The sequence below is a fragment of the Miscanthus floridulus genome, chromosome 18, assembly GCF_019320115.1.
Source record: "Miscanthus floridulus cultivar M001 chromosome 18, ASM1932011v1, whole genome shotgun sequence".
NCBI classification, from domain to species: Eukaryota; Viridiplantae; Streptophyta; class Magnoliopsida; order Poales; family Poaceae; genus Miscanthus; species Miscanthus floridulus.
The window spans coordinates 108,412,430-108,436,194 of NC_089597.1; the positions used below are offsets into that span (position 1 = coordinate 108,412,430).

The following is a 23,765-nucleotide window of genomic DNA, read 5'->3' on the forward strand; positions in this document are numbered from 1 at the left end:
ATTATTTGCGTCATGTGAGCAACTTGGTGTCTTCGATCACTAACAAAGTTCTCTTGAAGCAAAGTCAACTCGCTCCAAAAGAATAATGAGGGCTCTTATATAGATGAAAACTATATAGGTCACCCATATCTGACCCATCATTTTTTTAATAGAAGAAAGATAAAAGTAGCCTAAACATCAGTGTACCGTTTATGTTTATAGCTAAAACGTCAGTGTATTACAATTAGTACCATTCTCAATTGTTTGTTTCTTTTAAAACATCACACAAAAAACAAGCAGCGCTGAGCCGCTAAGGTGCCCATGTGCATTCGGAATAGATTAGCTTATGATGTGTACTGTTAATTAAGTTATCATGAGCACTTAATGGGCACAGTAACTAAAGCTTGGCATCTTAGAACGTGCAAGGTGGTTGCCACCATGCTTAGTTCTCCAATCTCCATTGTTGGCTCTTAGCGTACTAGATGAGGCAGAGGACAAATTAGGAGGGTAATGTTACATCTCATTATTTTCCAAATAAACATGCATATATAAAATACATTTCCAAACGCCAAGCTACAATAAAGACCCTTTTCTCTCTATTCCTTGCTGAAAACTTGTTTCACTTTCTCTTCTTCAACAGTCCCAACTCTCCAGGAGTTTCTAAAATTTTTATCAGGAGCCTTTTTTAAAAAAAAACGCACATTAATGTTGTCTCTTGATCAATACTTGTATACTTTGATATATGATTGTTTACTCAGACTTTCTTAGGTTGGTGCTCCCCAGCAAAACAACTTATTATGATCGATCAATATATACATAATACATATTGTAGTCCATCAGGGTGATAAAGAACTTGAAAAGAACGTTGCAACTAGAGATATCGTGCAAATCATATTTTTGTGGCAGTATTATTTGCTTTTTTCAAACAAGAAGCTCTAACCTTTCCCCCTTCTTTTTAGGTGGAACTAGTAGTTGTTGTATATACTTTTTGTTAGAAAACAATATAATAGTAATATATACATACTCTCTCAGTCCAAAAATATAATGGATTTTCTATCGTCTAGTCAAATCATTTTAAGTTTGACCAAATTTATAGAGAAGCTAGTACCATCTATCACATCTAAGAAATAAATTTGAAAATACTTTTTATAACGTATCTAATGAAGCTCATTTCGTAAATACTACTATTATTATTTTCTACAATGTGATCAAATTTAGCAAGGTTTGCCTTAGTACAACTGAAAATCTATTGTATTCTAGGATGGAAGGACCGAGGGAGTATAACAATAATAGAAAATTGGAAGTTCAATGAGGCTGAAACGCAAAGAAAGCAACGGAAAACCACTAAACTACTTATACAAACCGATTATAGCTATTTAGGAAACAATTTACACAAAATTGAAGGAAGCACTTCCTTTTTTTGCATGACAGATACCGGTGCAAAATTATGTTTGAAGGTCTCTCTCTACATGCTTGAATAGAGATGGGCTTCTGATTGAAAATATAGTCGTTTGTGTTGTCCAAATGTACTTCTAGCTCATCAAAATGGTAATTTCCATATTTAAAAAGAGAAACATGCATGTGTGCATTGTTGGTAACATGATGTGTCCAATTCACAACAGCAAAGATGGAAAACATCAGGCTGACAAGCTGAAACTCCACAACTTGCAGGTACATCCGTACATGCATTATTGGTTGTAATAATATTTATTCAGTTTGAAACCAAAAAAAAAACAGTATTGTTAGTATATTTCTAGCTTGCTCTGGAAAGATAAATAGATCTATAATTAATGAATGCTCTCGCCGAAAGCAGAGCTGTATGGCATCCCAAGACCACAGGAAACATAATGCACTAGTCTAGCTTATCTGAACAGCCTGGCTTTAGTGTTTAAAAATTCAGTGCGATGATCTGCAAGCAAAATACTGGTACCACATCTACATACGATGCTCGGTTGAATTTGCAATTCACTCTACTTTCCAGTTCATCACAGAACAACCATTATGTATGTAATAACTTGATAAAAAAAACTGCAAACGGAACAAAGCCAAAAGATCATCAAACCGCGTTATTATCAGACAATTTCTTAAGAGTTAAATATATAATGATACATCAGCGGTCAATGAACTTGTCACTGCATGCCACTTGTTAGGTCATGAATTCGGAAAATGCATTTCTAAGTGGCTCTTGTTTTCTTTGGGAAGATTTCTGGGGTGGTCAGATTTTGGCAAACACTTTACCAAGCTCAGACCCTGCATGATCTTTTCCATATGCCTCTGTCGATAGAAGCTTTTCAGCAGTTTCAGACTCTTGGGATGCAACTTGATGCTCTACAGTGGGAAGAGGCTTCAGACATTTGGGTGTATATCTGGAACTCCAATGTATTTTCTTCACAGAAAGCTTATGTACATTTGATTGACCATCTGACGGTTCATGGAGCCTACACTTGTCTTTCGAAAGCTTGCAGTCAAAACAAGAGGAAAGTTTTCTTCTAGCTACTTCTTAAAGATCGCTTAAACACAAGGAACTTGTTGAAGCGAAAGAATATGTACCTGAAGCTTGCAGGCAATATATACGGACCTGTGATGCACTACTTAACAAATTTAGCAATCCAAATCCAAAACTACATATTTAGAGTTCGTGAATTTAAGTGACATATCCTGACAAAGTCAAGACCGTTGGTGTATTTGACCCATTTCTCAGTTATTATTAAGTTACCTTGATTGGTTCTCCACACGTTTGAGCAATATGAAACTGAAAGGAGTACTGCAACTAGCAGCCCCCTTGCATGCAGAGAATAGTGTAATGTTTGAAACTCCGGCGTTGAATTCAGAGCATGTGCTCTCCCACGTCCCACAACAGCCATTCACTCTATTCAGTTAACGCCACTCTCCTAGCATCTGAGATGCCATTCAGTTAACTCCTCGTCTCCTCCAATGATACTTGCTTCTCGAGTGGTTTAATTACTTGGAGGCTCGGAGACACATGAACACAGATGGGATCACGCTAAAATTTGTGCTGGTTGATGGGAGGCGAGCAGGTAGAGACAGCGAGACAGCTCCAGATTGGTGCGGCTAGCTGGCACGGCGACAACAGAGGCTTTGTCTGCTTCAGGCTCCGCGCAGCTTGCTTAGCTATTAGCTTAGTTTAGTTTAAGCCGTGGATTGAGCAATCTGCGGAGGGATAATTAAATTAATTAGTAGACCAAGTAAGCACGGGCACGGGGATAAGCTGCCTCGAGGCGTGTAGCCGCTTGCCGTGCGTTGCTTGCAAGCCTTTGCCGCGTGTGGACTGCGGTGGCGGAGTGAGCTGTTTCATGTGTGCGATCGGATCAAAGCTCCACATGTAAACAGTTTTTGCTTATGCGGCGCTACGTCAGAGAGGTAAATTAGACTAAGTTAAAAGTTCAGATAGGTAAATCACACTAGAAGTATTTAAAAAATATCTAAAAATAAAAAGCAATAAAATTTTAAAATTCATACAAATATTTTAAAATTGAAAAATAATGCAATTAGAAATCCTAAAATCTGTTTTATTTCTACGGTTAAACCAAATTTTAGGATTAATTTAATTGCTGTGTTTTTCCATGTAAAAATATTTGGGTATTTTTTGAAGAAAAATAATTTCTATGATTTTTGAAAAATATTTTTAGTCTGATTTACCTCCTAAACTTTTAACTTAGTCTGATTTATCCCCCTTTATGTGACGCTACATCGGTAGAACCACCATCAAAATAATCCAAGATGCAAAACAAGCGATTTTAAAAGTTGAGAGAGATTAAACAACTAGTTTTGTAGTTTGTAGAGAAAAACCGGACAACCGTGATAGCCGAGGGAGGTGAACTCGCATTTTTCATTTTTAGCAAACCTGTCCCGGTACTTGGGCCCAAACAAAGGAATGGCATAATATGGTGGGCCAATTTAGAGCGTCAACTACTTACACGGACGGGGCCTCCTCATGTGGCCTCTGGGCCTTGTCACGCATGAGCTTGAAACCTCCCTCCCAATTTCCTTATTGCACAACCAACCAACTACGTACATACCACCTCAAAAAAAAAAAAAAAAAGGAACAGGAAAAACGTGTGTATATTCCGAGATCCTCTCACCTCATTCAGAATATCATGGGCATGTTTCGATAGTGATGATGGTTGATTAAGTTTGGTGTGGTGACATCTACAGCATATTGTTCCTTGGCCACCGTCGTCGCAGCAGCAGCAGCACAACCGCATCAACGGTTACCGAACACGCCAGATTTCATGGAAATGATGATGAAATCGCCAGATCCAAGCAGAGAAGGCGCTGATGTGACGACCATCCATCCCCTTGGCTGTATGAATTGTAGCTTCGCGTCTCCAGAAGCTGTGAGCTGAATAATAAAAAATGGCAAAGCAGGCACCAGGCAGGTGGTTACTGAAGCCAGAACCAGAAGAGAGGGAGGTCGCTCTTCGGTGCGATCGCATACGCTACTGATGAAGTCCAGTCACGGAAGAGAAGTTCAACGAACCTGCTCCATGCCCAGAACTTGCATTGCATCGGCGTGAGAAAGCAGGTTGCCAGATGCCAACGAATTTCCGAGGGAATCCGCGAACTTCTGAGGGAAAGTCGGCTGATGCGAAACGTACGGAAAGAAGCCAAGGGTCAAGCTTGTGATGTGAGAGAAACTGGTACTGCTCCCTCCGTCCCAGGAATCATGTAAATCTCATTTTTCAAGACCGAATTAAGAAAAATATAAAATTACATATGTGCCTCTCTTATATCTTTATCCTCGCACACCAAAACTCAGAATAAATCCTCATATCTAGAATGTTCCTATGAAGTTCAGAGATTATCACCGATAGATGGACTAGGAGGTGCTGCCATGCGGTTGTTTTTTATTGGATGGGACCCACCTAAAAAGCTGATTCAAACTCACGATTACATCTTTATGGCATAAGATTTAAAACATAAATAATTTCTGCGATTGATAAGCTGACTGAAACTGATTTATTTTGAGAGAGAAATACTAGACGATACGAATAGCTTCTTATCAGACGAGGAAGTAGCACTCATGTCTGAATTCATGTGCGAATGCTGCAGGTAGCGTTCAGTTGTCACTTGTCAGAGGAACCACACTCTCCTTCTCGAAATAGTAGATGTGACAGTGAACCAATGCACGGTCGATTTTCTTTTACCATGGGTTTGGGATCATCGATTCGTCGGTCATTTTTCGGCCCGACACAAAGCTAGTGTTACAGTGTTCTAGACTAGACAACGTGTTCGGCTTTGTTGCGTTATTATTACTACAGTAGGTCGTTGGCTGGCGAGGTGTTAACTGTTACGAGTTACTGGCAACGAAAAAGTCTACTTAACCCTCACCTTTTATACTTGTCTACTTCACTCTTCAATTATGAAATCGTTTGTTTTACCCCTGAATTTTTCAAAACCGTCTATTTTACTCCTGTGCGGGTTTTCAGCGCGGGATTGATACAGTAACAACGGTTGCTACAGTAACTGTGTGTTTGCTACAGTATCAGTGGTTTTGGATTTCCTTTTTCTTCATTTATTTCCGGTGAATTTTTAAAAAATCATAGTAAATCATAGAAAAATCATAAAATGAAAAATCTCCTAATTTTATTGGACTTCACATGAGTAGATCTACACAGTGAATATATAATACGGTATGCTTTAGTACAAATTTTTTTTTGTAGCTTTAGATTAATTGGAAAATCCAATTTTGTCTGTAATTAATTAGAATTTATCTATAACTAAGTTATACATAGTCCAATGAGTATGAAATTTTTACTATAGTTCAAGCATACAATAATTAGCGTGCCATAAAAATTTCACCGCAATTGGACCATAGAAGCTGCAGCTATGAATTATTCCAATTAATTACAGACAAAATTAGGTTTTCCAATTAATCTAATGCTACAGTAAAAATTTTGTACTAAAACATACCGTATTATATATTCACTATGTAGATTTACTCATGTGTGGAGTCCAACAAAATTAAATTTTTTATTTTATGATTTACTGTGATTTTTCAAAGATTCACCGAAAGGGAAAATGCAAACCACCATTACTGTAGCAACCGTTGTTACTGTAGCAACCGCCGCTGAAAAACCGTCCAGGGTAAAATAGACGGTTTTAGAAAGTTCAGGGGGTAAAACAGACGGTTTTATAGTTGGGAGTGAAGTAGACCAAGTATAAAAGATGAGGGAGTTAAGTAGACTTTTTTCTTACTAGTAAGGATGATGATCACTCCCGCCGCGGCCGAAGCGGAAGCGGAAGAACATTCCATCCGTCATAGCATGGTTTTTTTAGGGACAGGGCCGACCGTGCAGACACCGGACCTCAATCTTTCGGTGGAAGGGTCGAGCGCTATCGTTCCAGTAGGGTTGGTGAACTTAAGGGTCTCCCAACTGGGGCTCAGTTTAGTTCCAAATTTTTTGGCAAAATGGGCACGGTAGCGTTTTCGTTGTTTTTTTGGTAATTAGTGTCCAATCATAGTCTAATTAGGCTTAAAAGATTCGACTCGTGGATTTCGTCTAAACTGTGTAATTAGTTTTATTTTTTATTTATATTTAATACTTCATGCATGCGTCCAAAGATTCGATGTGACGAGAAATCTTGAAAATTTTGGCGTTTTGGGATGGAACTAAACAGGCCCTGGATGGAGCGACGGAGGATAGTGGTGAGAGTATGATTGAAAAGTTGAAGAAGCAGAAAAGGAGTTCCTTGGTTAAAAATGCAAGGTCGGTGGCGGCTGCGAAGGGCACAATCAAAATCTTATGCTTGAACTGTCGGCGTTTGGGATAACCCGAGGCAGTTCACGATTTTTTTTGGTTGCCTCTTATCTGGATATAGCTGTAGCATCTGTTCGTATACACGCCCACTTAATACACGCACACTATTCATACCACCCATGTACAAACAAACCTACAACTACACTCAGATCTGAAAACCACGTCCTTGTTAAGATCACCGAAATCTACGGATTCCGTAGGTGACGGGCACGTCACGGTCCCACTGTGGCATCACGCGAAAGAGGCACTGTTCATATTTGGGTGCTGCACAGCACACACCCGGGTGCAACACCAGTGTTGCGATCGCCGAGGATCGAACGCTGACAGGCAGTGCGAGTACTACCACTGAGCCACTGGCTCGTTCTCCAATTCGCGATTTAGGTGGTGTTTGGTTGCCCCTTCTAAATTTTAGTCGCTGTCCCATCGAATGTTTGGACACATACATGGAGTATTAAATATAGATTAATTACGAAACTAATTGCATAGTTTGTGACTAATTTGCGAGACGAATCTTTTAAGCCTAATTAGTCCATGATTTGATAATGTGGTGCTACAGTAAACATGTGCTAATGACAGATTAATTAGGTTTAAAAAATTCATCTCATAAAGTACTTACGGATTATATAATTTATTTTTTATTAGTATCCGAACACCGCATACAACGTCCTCTCGACACACCTCCTGAAGCTTAGTCACTGGATCGTCACACTCTGGTCTTCTTGTCGGAGACCCGATTTTTCTCAGATCGTGTTGACGGCCTACTGAGGGCACGGCCTGGGTGTTGGCAGTTTCGGGAGAGGGGGGTGGCCTTGCGCTGCTCTGGAGAACTGAGGTGGATGTCCGGCTGCAAAGCTTGGATAAGTTGCACATAGATGTTGTGCTGTTTTGGATCCGCTCACCAAGGAGGAAAAGTGGAGGTTTACTGGGTTCTATGGGGAGTCCCGTCGAGAACTACGGTACAGGAGCTAGGACTGTATGCGGATGCTCAATGGACGCAGCTCGCTACCATGGCTTTGCATGGACGACTTCAATGAAGTCTTGCATGCGTCGGAGCAGTTCGGTGGAGCGGGGAGAAGTGAGCGCCAAATGGAGGGGTTCAGAGATGCGGTGTCCTTCTGTGGCCTGACAGACTTGGGTTTCATCGGGTTGCCCTATACTTGGGACAATCGCCAAGGCGACGGCCATAATGTGAAAGTGAGGCTAGATAGGGGTCTTGCCTCCGATTCATTTCTGGACCTTTTCAGGGAAGTGAAGATTTGGCACGTTCAAACAACGATATCGGATCACTGTTGTTTGGTTGCTGAATGTATGGAACACTCGTCCAGCAGGAGAAGAAAGAAAAATTTTCGCTATGAGAACATGTGGCAGAGGGACCCGAGCTACATGGCTCTTATTAGAGATGCCTGGGATCAGAACTTGGGCGCTGGAGGCCTGGGCGAGATGCAGATGACGCTGAGGGGTGGACAATCTCGACTACAAACCTGGGAGAAAGATGTTTTTGGGTCGGTGAGGAAATCCTTGGCTGCGTTGCGACGCGAGCTGGAAGTGGAGCGTGGCCGACTGATCGGCTGTGGCCTCTCAAGGAAGGAGAAACAGCTCGTGGCTCGGATCTCTGAACTCCTTTCACGTGAAGAGGTAATGGAGAAACAGAGGGCGCGAATGGAGTGGCTGAGTGATGGTGATCGTAACACTGCTCTCTTCCAGGCTAAATCACGTGCGAGGGCGAAGCGGAATTCTATTTCATCTCTTCGCCGGGAGGATGGATCAGTAGCCGTGTCCCAGGAAGCGATCGAGAAAGTTGCTACTGGTTTCTATAGAAATTTATTTTCGGCCCAAGACGAACTAATTCCAGAGTTGATTTTGGAGCATGTCCCAAGAAAGATTACCGATGAGATGAACGCTCGACTGACCTGTCCTTATACAGCGGAGGAGGTGGACAGAGCGCTACATATGATGGGAGCAAATAAAGCCCCCCGGACCAGACGGGTTCACTGCTGGTTTCTACCAGCTGCATTGGGGACTGATGGGTGCGGGGATCACAGAGGCGGTGCTGAACTTTCTGAACAGAGGTATGTTACCTAATGAAGTTAATCACACCACTATCGTTTTGATCCCAAAAACGAGGAATCCACAAGTTACGAAGGAGTTTCGGCCTATCTCTTTATGTAATGTGCTGTACAAGATATGCTCGAAGATTCTTGCATTGAGATCGAGAGAGTTCCTGGATGAAATTATTTCAGATGAATAAAGCGCCTTCGTGCCAGGACGGTTAATCACAGATAATGTGCTTATTGTCTATGAGTGCATCCATTATTTAAAAAGGAAAAAGGGAAAGGCAGGTGCATGTGCTATTAAACTGGACATGGCAAAAGCTTATGATTGTGTGGAATGGGATTACTTGAGGAGCATTATGCTGAAACTTGGCTTTCATCATGAGTTTGTTGAGCTGATTATGAGATGTCACTACAGTCTCTTTCTCCATCAAAGTTAATGGTTTGCTTACAGAAGTTTTTCGGCCCACCAGGGGAATTAGGCAGGGTGATCCCATCTCACCCTACTTGTTTCTCCTATAGTCCTATGCTCGGAAGGATTATCATGTATGTTAAAATCTACTGGCCCAGTGCATTTATCTAGGGGTGTCAGAGTCGGTGTGCACTCCCCCTGGATCTCGCATTTGCTCTTTGCGGATGACTGCATCGTCTTCTCAGAAGCGGGTCGCAAAGAGGGGCTGCTAGATTGTTGGAGATTTTGTCGAAGTATAATAGAGGCTCGGGACAATTGGTGAACCGAGAAAAATCCGCAATTTTCTTCAGCAAGAAGTAAAGACAGTGATGTGTCAAGAACTTAAGGCACTAGCAGGAAAATATCTTGGGCTGCCAACGGAGACCGGCAGGAGCCTAAGTGGAGTATTCGAATTTTTACCTGCACAAGTGCGAGCGAGGCCTGTTCGCTTGAACTTATCAGTCGGTTTATTGGCTAGAATCTACAGTATTTTTCTCTCACAACAAAACAGCTTCAGCCGGTTTATCAGCCGGCTTTAATATCAGCCGAACAGGTGGTGCCGACATATTCCCTGGTGTGGTAGGGAAGCAAGCTGTGCTGGTAGGGAAATTTTTATTAAAGTCAGTTGCACGGGCGGTGCTGACATATTCGATGAGTTGTTTCCTCCCACCGATTAGCACATGTAAGAAGATGAAATCAGCAATGGCTAATTACTGGTGGGGGAGCTCGGCTGGTAACCGACATATGCATTGGATGAGCTGGGTGTTAGTTGATCTCCACCACAGCCTATTGGGCCTTTAGATCTGCGCCCTGATCGGGGGCGTCCAACCCTAATATCGTTGGTGGGCCCCTGTCGCACAGCACTATATAGAGATAGGTGGGGATCACGACTCGGGGAACGAGGTTGATCGGAGCTTATGTAACCACGAACAGAAAACCTAACCCGATCTAAAGAGGGTGCTGCCAGCGACGGGTAGCCCCATCGACTCCGCCGTACCTCTGCATCGCCACTGGACCTCGTCTCCACCACACTGGACTCCACCGCGCCGAGCTCCCTCGACACCGACGTCCACGAGGCTGCGGCGCAACTGCGCCAGGGCGAACTAGAGGAACCCTAAGTAAGATGCTTACCCCGATCTACGGTTTAGAGGCACTATTGTTTCTAACATTGGTACTAGAGCCAAAGGTTGCTAGTGTGTAGATCTAGTATGGGGTAAAGCATTGAAAATAAATCAAAGAAAGAACAAGGGTTCGATCCGTTTTGGATTGAAACCCTAACCCTAACCGGGTAAAAGAAAATTGAAAAGAGATCGGGGGTGGCGAACGTCACTGAACTCCCAGTCACAACCGCCACCGCGCGGGGAAGGTGCCGCACCGCCGTCTTCGCCGGCGCGCGGCAAGAAAAGAACTGACCTCCTTTTGGATCTGAGCAGACAGAAGGGGATCCCTAACCCTAACCCTAACTGGGTGAAGGAAAGAACAAAGGAAGAGGGATTCAGCCTAGAAGAGAATCAAAGCTGAACCCTAACCCTCAAAGCACTCACTGGGGAAGAAGAACAGTGACTCCAGTGAGTCAAACCCTAACCTAACCCTAACCCCAAATCGGTTCAACTCCAAAAGGAAAAGAAAGAAGATCCAAAAGAGAAGAAGGGGAAGAGGGGAATAGGCTTATCTCGCCGATCTCGAATCAAAACCGAGAGAAAAACCGAATTGGGTTCAATCGAACCCTAACCCTAACTCGCGATGAGGAAGGGAAAGAGAGCGATTCGGTACAAATAGAAAAGAAAAGAAATCAAATGAAAGAGATGAACCGAATCGAACGAATCGAATCGGGAAAAGAAACCCTATCCCTAGATCCCTAAATCGGTTGAATCCGAGAAGAACAAACAAGAATCCAAATCCAAAAGAAGAAGGGGACGGGGAAGAAGAGGAAAGGGACCTACCTTGCCGTGCGCCAGGCTAACCCTTCGCCGACGCGGGAGAAGAAGGCCGAGCCGGGGGAGCTGTTTCGCCCGGGTGAAAGGTCCTAATGGCTAGAGGGGGGGTGAATAGCCTAATAAAAATTTCTACAACAACACTTAACCAAATGGTTAGATAATTATGAGGCGAAGTGAGTGTTGCGCTAGCCTACTCAAAATGCAAGCCACCTACCACAATTCTAGTTTAGATAGTGTCAATTCACACAAGAGCAATGACACTACCCTATGTTAGTGTACTCTCAAAGGCTAACTAAAGAGCCACACCAACCAAGCATGCAAGCTCTCACAACTAGCTACACTAAAGAGCTTGTCAACTAGTTTGCGGTAAAGTAAAGAGAGTGATCAAGAGAGTTATACCGCCGTGTAGATGAATGAACCAATCAATCACGAAGATGAATAACAATGATGACCAATCACCTCGGAATCAATGATGAACACAATGATTTTTATCGAGATTCACTTGCTTGCCGGCAAGCTAGTCCTCGTTGTGGCGATTCACTCACTTGGAGGTTCACGCGCTAATTGGCTTCACACGCCAAACCCTCAATAGGGTGCCGCACAACCAACACAAGATGAGGATCACACAAGCCACGAGCAATCCACTAGAGTACCTTTTGGCGCTCCACCAGGGAAAGGTCAAGAACCCCTCACAATCACCACGATCGGAGCCGGAGACAATCACCACCTCCGCTCGACGATCCTCGCTGCTCCAAGCCGTCTAGGTGGCGGCAACCACCAAGAGTAACAAGCGAAACTCGCAGCGAAACACGATCACTAAGTGCCTCTAGATGCAATCACTCAAGCAATGCACTTGGATCACTCCCAATCTCACTATGATGATGAATCAATGATGTAGATGAGTGGGAGTCCTTTGGCTTAGCTCACAAGATTGCTATGTCAATGAAAATGGCTAAAGATGTGAGCCACAGTCGGCCATGGGGCTATAAATAGAGCCCCAATCAAATAGAGCCGTTATACCCCTTCACTGGGCAAAACGCGCTCTGACCGGACGCTCCGGTCATACTGACCGGACGCTGGCCCTCAGCGTCCGGTCGCCCGATGGACGCCACGCGTCACCAGCTTCAAACGCTGTTCGTCAGATTCCAACGGCTACGAAGCTAACCGGACGCTCCGGTCAAAACTGACCGGACGCTGAAGCCCCAGCGTCCGGTCGTTTCCAGTAAGCTCCCCGAGGCATGTTTTTTCGACCGGACGCGTCCGGTCCACCTTGACCGGACGCAGACCAGCGTCCGGTGCTCAACCCTACCCACTGTGCCGTCTGACAGCTCGACCGGACGCAGCCTTTCAGCGTCCGGTTGCTGAGTGACCCAGTGTCCGGTCAGTAGACCGACGCCAGCATCATTTCGACCAACTCCATTTCAACTCTAACTTCTTCACCCTTGCTCAAATGTGCCAATCACCAAAAATTTTACATCCGGCGCAATAGAAAATAGATATTTCATTTTTCCAAAAGCGCCGAATCCCAAACCCATCTCAACCCTGCAAACACCTTGTGCACATGTGTTAGCATATTTTCATAAATATTTTCAAGGGTGTTAGCACTCCACTAGATCCTAAATGCATATGCAATGAGTTAGAGCATCTAGTGGCACTTTGATAACCGTATTCCAATACGAGTTTCACCCCTCTTAATAGTACGGCTATCAAACCTAAATGTGATCACACTCTCTAAGTGTCTTGATCACTAAAACAAAATAGCTCCTATGGTTTATACCTTTGCCTTGAGCTTTTTGTTTTTCTCTTTCTTCATTTCAAGTTTAAGCCCTTGATCATCGCCATGCCATCACCATTGTCATGCTATGATCTTCATTAGCTTCTTCTACTTGAAGTGTGCTACCTATGTCATGAGCACTTGATAAACTAGGTTAGCACTTAGGGTTTCATCAATTCACCAAAACCAAACTAGAGCTTTCACCGGGCTCGGCCAAGGGGGCGCCACGGCCAGGCCACTCGACGGCGGCTCGCTCACCCGCTGGGGAGCGCGCACGCCGGTGAGGGGGCCGGCGACGACGCCATGGCTGCCCGCTCCACCGCTTCGCTCGCTTGGTGCACCGCGTGGCTGAGAGAGAAAGGCAGAGAAGAAATGGACTAGGGTTAAAGGGGGCGGCCGCGCGGGGGAGCGAGGTCTCGTCGCCGCAAACGACGGCGCCATCTCTCTCTCGACTCCGGTCGCTGCTCGCTACTGCTGCGTTCAGAGAGAAGGAGCGCGGGCGTAGAGAGAGAAGAGGGAGGGGCGAATGACGCTAGGGTTTCAGCGGAGGCGCTGAGGTCGCCATTTTGATCTGCCGAGACACGCGCGTGGCTGTCCGATCTGCATCAACGGCGCAGATCAACCAGGCCAGAATCAGGCCCAGGCGGACGCGAGCGGGAGGCCGCTTTGTCGGCCTAGGCCCAGGTTGCGCCCTGGGTGCGGACAGCGCACGTGCGTGGGCTGCTGTGGCAAGTCGGGCCGTGCACGGTTGCTGCGGGCTTGTACTGTAGCTACAGGCCGGGCCACAATGAACAGTAATAAAGTTCCGAGTTTATTTAATTTTTAGAAGCAGATTTTGATGATATTTGTCTACTTTAAATATCTCTGTTAAAATTTAAACCAACGCGATAATTTTTCAGAGGATATTTGAGAAAAGTTTAATGCTTCTGAAAAATAGATAATGAATTTTTTTATGTTTCCGCTGCTAAAGAAATAGTTGATTCTCCAGTTATTTTGAACCAACGTGATATTTAATTGACGAAAAAGAGATTTTGACATGATTATGATGTTGTTATTTTCTGACCAACGTTGTTAATAATAATATCGTAATTTTAATGATTTTATGCATTAATTCCATTTCTATCCAAAGGTGATGTAGAATTAGTATATAAGAACAGTTGTAAATTTTAATGATTTATGCATTAATTCTATTTCTGTCCAACGGTGATGTAGAATTAGTGTATAAGAATAGTTGTATGTTTTAATTTTGACCAACGTTGAAATCAAGGCATGCAATTGTTGTTATTTTTTATGTTAAGAAAAAATTTGACCAGGCCTTTATTTTGACTGAGGTGAACTAGGTAGTCACCTCACCATGTTTCACTGAGCCTGTGACATCGGTGAGGGAAACAAACGAGGCTAATGCCGCTTGGACAACTAAAGAGAGGGATTTTGAATCGCAAAAGATGTCCTATGACTTTGAGCATAGAAAGCGGGTCACTACCAACAAGAAATATTTTGCTGTGATAAAGAACACAATTAAGCCTGTAATTGTGGGCTCAATCCCAGAGTATGACACGGTCACCAAGTACCTTGATAGAATAAAGAGTCAGTTCACTAACTCTTCAAAGATATATGCTACCCAGCTGATAAAGCAGCTGGTGACAGAGAGTTAATCTGGAAATGGTGGCATAAGAGAGCTCATGATGCGTCATCGAAATTATGACACTGTCGTTTATGCCATATTTCGAGGGGGAGAATAAAAAGACTAGTTAAGAATAATATTCTTTCTCCATTAAAGCTCTCAGATTTAGAACAACGTAGAGCATAAAAAGAAAGTATATAAAGAAAATTAAGAAAGATGCTAAACGAAGCGTAGAAATTTTACAGATTATTCACACAGACATCTGTGGTCAGTTTTTGTAAAGAGTGTGGATGGTTATGATTTGTTCATAACATTCACAGATGATTACTCCCATTATGGCTACATTTATCCAATTAAAGAAAGAACAGAATCATTGGATAAATTATAAGATATTTAAGGCAGAAGTTAAAAAACAACACAATTTAAAGATTAAGATAGTCAGGTCCGACCGTGAAGGGAGTACTACGGTCGACATACCCCATATGACCAAGTTTCTGGACCTTTTGCAAGGTTCTTACAGGACGTGCCTTTCATGAGTTTATATTTTCCTTTGGTAATCGCATTTGTAATGAGGTGGCTCATGTTTTAGCCAAACAAGTTTCGAGTACACATCGACTGGAGGTGTGGCATGTTACTCCAGCGTGTGTCTCTGACTTGGTGATGTTTGAGGCCTCGGCCGGTTGATTATAATGAAAGGCAAGCTATTCACACAAAATAAAGCATGGGCTATTTTTTTTTGAAGAAAACATGTCTAAGAAAATGTTTTCCTAATATACTGTAGGAGTAAGTTTTCGTCGTGAATCATATTATACAAGGAAATATTCCCCTCGAGAAACGAAAAGGAAATATACTCTCACCAAGTCGCCAGACGTGCCTGGAAGACTCGATCGTCTCCGGTCTCCCTTTCGGAGAAAGCCAGCAGGCCCAAAACTGAAGCCGCATATATTTGGCCATCTGACACAGGAACTATGGCCTGGTCCAGGCACGGCACAAAGAAGCACGGCCCAGACATGGTCTGCCCTGGCTCCCACCGTGTCCGTGCTAGTGACAGCGTCGTGTCTAGGCCGTAGGTTTGGCCCGTAGTGCCGGCACGGGCACGGCATGAATTTTGGGTCGACACGATGTAGCTCGATAGTTTGTAGCCATTGGATGATTTCAGGGATTTTCGGCCGTTGGATCGGAGTATATAATCACCTCCCCAAACCCTAACTCCTAATTTCCCTATACTCCCCAGTCCCCAAGGCCCCCTCCCTAATTTCCTCTCGTCCTCCTCCTTCTCGCAGCCTCCTCCCCATGTCCGATTCCTCTGTCCTGTGCACGGACTCTCCACCACTGCTGCCCACGGTGCCCTCCTCCTCCTGTCCCACGACGTCACGATAACCTCGGCGCGGGGGAGCTAGAGAGCAGCGCGGCGACCATGGCGTGGCAACGCGACGGCAGCGCTCGGCCGGGGGCGCGTCCCCGCGGCGGCGGCACTCGGCCAGGGGTGCGTCCGCGCCAGATCTGCATCTATGGCGAGTCTAGGCGCGGGATCTGCAATGGCTATACGGAGTCGACGCGACGACGGTGGCGGCTGGGCGTGGCGTCGAGCCAGGGCTGGCATGGGCACTGTGGGCTGTCGTGCCACGTGGCATGACACTGCACGATTCAGAGACCATAGTGTCGTGACTAGACCAAGACGACGGCACTAACGGCTTGCCGTGTGCCGTGCTGCCCGGTCGGCAAGTATACCGCCCGATCGGCAACATTCTAGTACTTTTCCTTGTTTCATGGACCACGCGTAAGCCGAGGAAAACAAACACACGCCTCGCTCCCCCCGCCGTTTCCGCGACCGCGGCGTTGACTCGCTCTGCCCCCTTCTCCACAGCCATCCGGGCCCCACTGCTCCGCCCCCACGCGTCAGTGACGGTAGGGCGCCGAGCCCAATAGGAGAGAAAAGCGCACCAGCGGCAGTGTCCCTTCCGGCGCTGGCTGGGGGAGTGCGGCGCGGGCGGGCGGTGCGGCGGGACCAGTTGGGACTCGGACTCGGTCCGCGCTGGGGGCCGGCCTGTGTCACCTCACCTGTGTCCGTCCGGGCGGCTGGCTCGCAGTCTGGTTGGGCTCGGATGGTCGGTGCCGGACGCCGGGCGCGGAACCCTAACCCTAGGGGCCGGCTATATTAGATGCTGGGGGGCGGCGGAGGAGGCGGTGGCGCGGGCCTGGGACTGGACCTCTCGGCGGTGTTTCAGGCGGCCGTTGTCGGCCTCGTGCTCTTCTCCGCGGCCGTCGTCGCCGTGCGCCGCGCCGCCTCGCGCTACTTCGTCGTCGACGCCGCGGGGTTCGCCGCCTCCTACGACGATCACCACCACAGCTCGCCCCACTACCCGATGGGGAACCCGCAGGAGCAGGGGACCGCCGCAGCGGACCTCACGGGGCCCTGCGCCGCGTGTGGTGGCGTCGCCTCCAAGAAGTGCTCCCGGTGCAAGCGCGTGCGGTACTGGTGCGTGCGTCTCTGTCTCCTCCTACCTAGTATCCGCCTTGTGAATTGTACTGGTACAATGCGCCGCATGTGATCTTGCCGAGTTCCCAGTGGAATTTGTCGCTTCTGCTGTGTGATTTGGTGGCTGGGGCGGACAATCGTGCCGCCGGGATCTTGCACGGTTCTTGACCTTCGCCCTGCTGCTCCTGCTTATGAAATCTAGTTTTTACAATCGTGGCTTAGTTTCTTGGAAAATTGGTGTTTCGGGTGGGTCATTGCGTGTTCTGGTGATGGTGTTTGCACGGGAGATGCGCATGGTAAAGTTTCTGGTGCCTGCTTCCTGTCTTGAATGAGGTGTTCTTGTGCTGGACAGGGGCCAATAGTCTTGGAGAGTGTGATAATCCATTCACAACAGCACAACGAGTGCCAGTTCCGTCTTTGGTTTGTATGTGGTTGAAATTAGTAATCCCCCTTGCTAACTTCAATGCATCATAGCTACTGATATTTCTCTCTCTCTCTGAGGCTTATTTGTTGAAACTAAGGAAACAAAGAGTTGAAAACAGTGTTGAACTAATGACCGCATGGCAGTTCCCTGTCCTTGATGTTTTCTGACTGTTTCAATCTATAAAGGTGGAGGCAAAAGCTATCTTTTCAGTTCCTATACAAATGTTGATTTAATGATAATGTGTACTCCTACACATCAAACAATATCAAATCCATTTTTCTAAAAGGTAATATGGTTGGTTTGATTGAAACCATATGGATTTCATTTGGGTGTAGTGTGGGTTATTTGTCCTGTTTGGCAATATTTGTCTGTTGGCCGCATGGAACTTGTAAAACAGATGATAGATAAGCAGGTTATTGCTGTGTGTTGTTTATTCTCGAAATTGATTGAATGGACTCGTAAGCTGGCAAATGGATTGTAGAGAAACAAATATTCTTGCTGCCTTACTATGTTGTGGCATGAATCTGTGGACTCCGATGTAATGTTGGATGTGTTTATTTTCAATAGAATCTGCACCTTTTGCTGTCATTATTATTATTATAAACCTGTCCCATTTGTGCTTGGAGTCCATTTGTTGTTGTTTTTTTTTTCCAATCAAAGACATTGTCACAGAACCATGTCAATGTTTTTTTTTTTTTTGTCACAATGCTGTTATGTTGCTCTCAGGCATTAATCTCATCATTTACTCTCTTCTTCAGTTCCCAAGATTGCCAGACAAAGCATTGGCAAATGGAGCACAAATTCAAGTGCAAACAAATGAAATCATTGGATCCTGCTGACAAGTTATCCTGTGGAGTTGAGGCCAACAGTAAGAAATCATCAGGTTTCGGCCGCATCTCATTGGTGCCTGCCTGTAAAAAGATAAGCAAGGTATACTCTTTTAACCTATATAGATCTGTATGTGTTTTAACTTTTCAAGTGTCTGCAACCATTTTTGTTTGTGTCCCCCATACACAGGGTCAGGTTCTCTTTCCTTATGATGAATTCTTAAAATTGTACAACTGGAAGGACCTTGATGTTGTACCTTGTGGGCTTATGAACTGTGGCAACAGGTACAGCATAATAATACTTTATATTATCATTTGTTTGCTTTATTTACACATGCCTCTTAAATGCACATGATAAATCCTCTTTTTTTCTGTGCAGTTGCTTTGCTAACGTGGTTTTACAATGTCTCTCATACACGAGACCACTTGTGGCCTATCTGTTAGGAATGGACCATAGCAGGGAATGTATGTGATTGTCTATAATATGCATGCATTGATGACATCTCGTTATTTGCTTAAAATTGTTCATTTCTACGCTTCAGGTTCTATGAGACATGAAGATTGGTGTTTTTTATGTGAGCTACAATGTCATATTCACAGAGCTAGTGGAAGTTTGCACCCATTTGCTCCTACAAACATTCTTTCTCATCTGCCAAATATTGGTGGCAATCTTGGCTTTGGTAGGCAAGAGGATGCTCATGAATTCATGAGGTGAATTTCTAGTATTCTTTGCTTAGTTTACATGGATGGCTCCCTGTTGGATCGTCTTCAATTCAATGTGCTGTTATTTATATTTTTGCAGGTTTGCAATTGATAAGATGCAATCTGCTTGCCTTGATGAATATGGAGGTGAGAAGGCTGTAGATCTTAGCACCCAAGAGACAACCATTATTCAGCACATATTTGGTGGGCGGCTGCAGTCACAGGTTTCTTACGTTTCCATTTCCACTTCAACCATTTTAAATATGTATTTGGTTTTCTTTTGCCTGTGCTTTAATCAGCTCTGAACTTCTAATTGAGCTGCATTCTGTTACGATTCATCAACAGCGTATAGTGCCTAATTAGAAAGATGTGTGCAGGTTCAATGCACTGCATGTGGAATGGTCTCAAACCGCTATGATAATATGATGGATTTGACTGTTGAAATTCAAGGTGATGCTGAATCATTGGAAAAATGCTTGGATCAGTTCACTGCTATCGAGTGGCTTGATGGGGATAATAAGTACAAGTGTGATGGGTAAGTGTGGCTTTGTGCAAGTGCTTAGTTCATGTATCTAGACACATGCACTTCCTACATATTTTGTACACACATTTATCAACCAATTTAGTTTGAGTGCATGCTGAGATTATCTTCCCCCCCCCCCCTAATGATCAGTACAAAGCACAAATTTTTATCATGTATGCACATTTGAATGTCTTGTAAATACATGGACGTAAATAACTAGAAGTCAAACACTAGTGTGTTCTAAAGCCTAGGTGAGCTGGTAGCTATTCATATTATTAATTTTGTAATAAATTATTAGTGCTGGCTATTTAATGCTGAAATAATTAATTATCACGTATTTCTGGAATTACCTAAAGTCCTGTATTTTTTACTAGAGGAGCAGGGAAATATGTCATCTCGTATGCCATAATTTGAGGAGCGTAATTATAAATTCACATCCAGACCACTTGTATTTTGGCCAATTGCATGTACTTCCCCCAATCCAAATATAAGTTCAATTACAACTCCAATGCAATCTTTTGCCTTATTTTCCCATGCCTGCCCCTACTTAAATGCACCCTAATCAATGAAATAAATTGCTACCTATCTTAACTGTAGAAATGATTGATGGCTAATATTCATTGTACCCTCACCTAAATCCTTCTGTCCAAGTCCAAATGGACCTATATTTGGGATCAGAGGTAGCATGTGGTTTCAGTTTGTAGACTTCGTTTAGATCAAAGTATTGAACATTCTTTTATGCAGATGCAACGACTATGTGAAAGCACGGAAGCATCTTTCAGTTCATCAAGCTCCAAATATACTTACTATCACTCTCAAAAGATTCCAGGTTACGACATCAGTTTGTTAGAACTGTATCAATGAAGTTATATGATTGCATTATAACAACTTCGAATAACAAACTTGTATGTGCCTGTAACAGAGTGGTAGATTTGGGAAACTGAATAAGAGAGTTACGTTCCCTATGGAGTTAGATCTGACACCATACACGAGTTGCACTGATGGAAGTGACCTGTATGATCTCTATGCTGTGGTCGTTCATCTGGATATGCTGAATGCGTCATTTTTTGGACACTATATATGCTATATCAAAGGTTATCAAGGAAGGTGGTATAAAATTGATGACTGCAAGGTATATATAGTTTAACATTTGTATTGTTACGACACAAATAATCTGTTATAAGCACCATTTTACCAGCTTGCTTCTTTGTATATGTAGGTTATGGTTGTTGATGAGGAGGAAGTACATGCTCAAGGCGCTTATATGCTTTTATATAGCAGGTATTTGCTGTTCCAATGATTTTGATGCTGCCTATCATCGTCTGTCTCATTTTTCATGTGGGGTTGGGTGCAGTGCTCATTTATATTAAAACCTCACATTTGTACCTCACGAGAATCCAAATCTATTTGTCAATTTCTGCTTGATCTGATCATATGGACATTCTTGCTTTTCTTTTGCATTTGTACTGCTCCCAGGATTGTGTGCTTGGTTTTGTCATCGTCAACCAAATACAATTGTACTATACTGACTGGAAAAAAATATCCATATTGCCTGTTTTGGGAGGTGAAAGAACATATGCGGCCAATGGGAAATATATCGAACCAACCTAAACCCTGCTGTATGAACTATCAACTGTGATAATGCACAATGTGACAAGCACATAGCTCAACCTGCTTTCCCTATGTTTATTGTTTGTTCTTTTTATTTCAGCCAAACAACTAAATGTGTATCATAATTGTCTAATCTTAACCCTTTTGGGACACTATTGTTCTCATTCTAAAATTTACATGTTTTCTCCATTGAATCCATTTTTTTCTTATATATTTAACTAGTACTTGTCAGATTGCTGTAAAGCGTGCCGTTTGGACTGAAGAGCTGAAAAATTTCCATTTCCATTTGACTCTGCAGGAGAAAAGCTCGTCCCAGGCCACTTGTTACAGTTGATGAGTCTGTGAAACAGCAACAACAGTGCAAATTGTTCCCTTCAAATGGACAAAGCCACATGATACTAGCAGGTGCAACATTAAACTGTGAATCATCTTTGAAGACTACAGAAGATCAGTTACAACAGGATTGTGAATCCAATAATGAATCCTTGCGTGAAATGGATATTAAGGACCAGGAGTCAGACTTGGATCTACGTACAAGCATTGAAGATGACAAATTCATTAGCAATGAAAATCTACATATACCAGGTTCACTAGTATCACATGTTCTCGAAGATGCTAGAGCTCCAGATTCCTTTGCAGAGCAATGCGAGGTGCAAGTTGGCCCTCCTTTAGAAGGTGGTCCTATTATGAGCTCTGTGCAGTTTGGCAACTCCACAAGCGAAGCATCTTCAGAACATTCCTTTGCAGAGCAATGCGAGGTGCCTGCCTCATGTATTGATTCAGTTGACTATATGGATGTTGATACTGAAGCTGGCACAGAAGTTGAGAGATGGGACGGACAAAGACCTGCCTTAGATGATTCAGTTGGAAGGCCGAATAATAGCACAGCAATTCCAACTGCGAATGGGATGTCAGGAGAACCCAAACCATCATTTTCCTCTGGTTTTTTTGACAAGCCCTCAAGAAAAAGGTCTTCCTTTGCAGAAGAGGATAGTGCTGGTTCTCCTCGAAAGTTAAATGGCTATTGCAATGGACATCTCAGCAGTCTAGAGCAAGGAGTTCTTGCCAACTCTGGAAGTGAAAAGTGCAATGGAGATACACTCATGACATCCAGTAATGGCAATTACTATGCAGTCAATGGTGATATACAATCTAGCAATGATTCCTTGCATGCAGACAAGAGAGATGTGCCTTTTGTTTCTCATGGCTTTGAGCCAAGACCTTACAAAGTACTATCAGACAGCAACAGCAATTGCAGTAGGACAAGCAATGGGAAACCTAAAGCTTGCCAAGGGGACATGTCATTTTTACCTCGGGGCTTCCTTGGAAGGCCTAGTTCTAGAGGAATTTCAGTCAAAGCAGATGATGGCTTGCCATTTAGTAATGGTGCATCATCATCCATTGGGAATGGAAAAAGTAAGTCAAGTAACAACTCATCTTCTATAGGCGGCTTGTCTCCTGGTTTCCTTACAAGGCATCGCAGGGAATCCACGGTCCTAGGCAAAAGCTCTGACATTTCAATGGATACAAAATCTAATGGTGCTGCAGTAATGCCAGACCATGCAGAAGAAAGGGTTTCGGATTGTACGACAAATGGATCTTCATTCCAAATAAGAGCAGCGTCCGACCACCTTGATGAAAATGGCCTTGCAATTTTGACCACAAAAAATAACAGCTGTGGGCAAGAAAATGACAGTAATGGAACCCCCAGCATGAATCATGATGGATCTGAACATGATGGACTGCGCCGACGAATAACCTCAAAATTTTTTGAGCAGGATGGTATTGATGCCCAATAAAAGCATGACTGCGTTGCCATTCGAGCACACAAGTGAGAGCCTGTGTGCTCATGTCATAGCTGGTATATAAACTGAAGGGCTGTGAGCTAGGAAGTAAATGCTAGCTGATGGATTGCTCGAAACTGCAATTGGAGCAAGCATTGTTTGCTTGATAGATTTTTTTACTCTTTCGCCACGTGGCTCCCACTTGACAGAGGGGTAGAGGGGTGTCTCTGGGTTTCCACACAATTTGCAGAAACCCAGATGCTCCCCTAATGCCATGCTATTTTGTTGGCATTAGTGTTAGGTACATAGCTGAGCGTAGGCTTACTACTGTCCCCTTGATCCATAGCTTAAATAAACTGGAACTGCTGACTCCTCCGGTGTCCTGAAAGCTGAATCAATTGTAGAGTGATATATAATAAGAGGAAATTCTCATGGCTTTCACCTCTATACTTTGCATCCCCTTGCCTCGCATGATATATTTTGTTGATGTGTTTACTGTGCGATGATGGATGAGACTCTCAACGGAGTTCTTCTGGCCATCTGGCCACTTGAAAATACATGAAATTTCCAACGCCTCAATGATTTCCTCACATTGACCTCTTGTGTATATTGGCTTATTTTGTTCCTGTTTATGTATTTTGTATCGTTCGAAGTTACAACCATCTCGGTTCGTTGCCGCCGTCCTCATGCATATAAGTGTGTTGCCATTAGCCAATTGTGTTTTAAGGTCAGTTTTAGTTCGTGCCATTCTAATTAAGGGATTTGCATGCTCCTGCCGATTTGTTCATGTCATTTCTACAAGGGATCTAGGGTGTGT

General features: G+C 43.9%; 2 protein-coding genes across 2 annotated transcripts; both read left to right on the forward strand.

The window, feature by feature from the left end:
• The first annotated feature begins 7,847 nt into the window (after positions 1-7,847).
• Positions 7,848-8,843, forward strand: LOC136524349 (uncharacterized). Its single transcript, XM_066517755.1, has one exon. It carries the CDS (start codon positions 7,848-7,850, stop codon positions 8,841-8,843), a length of 996 nt encoding a protein of 331 aa, XP_066373852.1.
• A 7,623-nt stretch (positions 8,844-16,466) lies between these two features.
• On the forward strand, positions 16,467-23,395 carry LOC136519743 (ubiquitin carboxyl-terminal hydrolase 18-like). Its single transcript, XM_066513114.1, has 11 exons — positions 16,467-17,077; positions 18,260-18,431; positions 18,519-18,613; positions 18,708-18,793; positions 18,871-19,039; positions 19,131-19,254; positions 19,408-19,565; positions 20,298-20,382; positions 20,476-20,685; positions 20,773-20,834; positions 21,463-23,395. The coding sequence occupies exons 1-11, from the start codon at positions 16,761-16,763 to the stop codon at positions 22,961-22,963; spliced, it is 2,979 nt and encodes a 992-aa protein (XP_066369211.1). The 5' UTR covers positions 16,467-16,760; the 3' UTR covers positions 22,964-23,395.
• The last annotated feature ends 370 nt before the right edge of the window (positions 23,396-23,765 follow it).

Coding starts and splice junctions, on each gene's coding strand:
- LOC136524349 (XM_066517755.1), top strand. CDS start 7,848: ATGGAGGGGTTCAGAGATGCGGTGTCCTTCTGTGGCCTGACAGACTTG.
- LOC136519743 (XM_066513114.1), top strand. CDS start 16,761: ATGCTGGGGGGCGGCGGAGGAGGCGGTGGCGCGGGCCTGGGACTGGAC. Junction 19,040..19,130: donor GATGCTCATGAATTCATGAG/GTGAATTTCTAG, acceptor ATATTTTTGCAG/GTTTGCAATTGATAAGATGC. Junction 19,566..20,297: donor AATAAGTACAAGTGTGATGG/GTAAGTGTGGCT, acceptor TCTTTTATGCAG/ATGCAACGACTATGTGAAAG.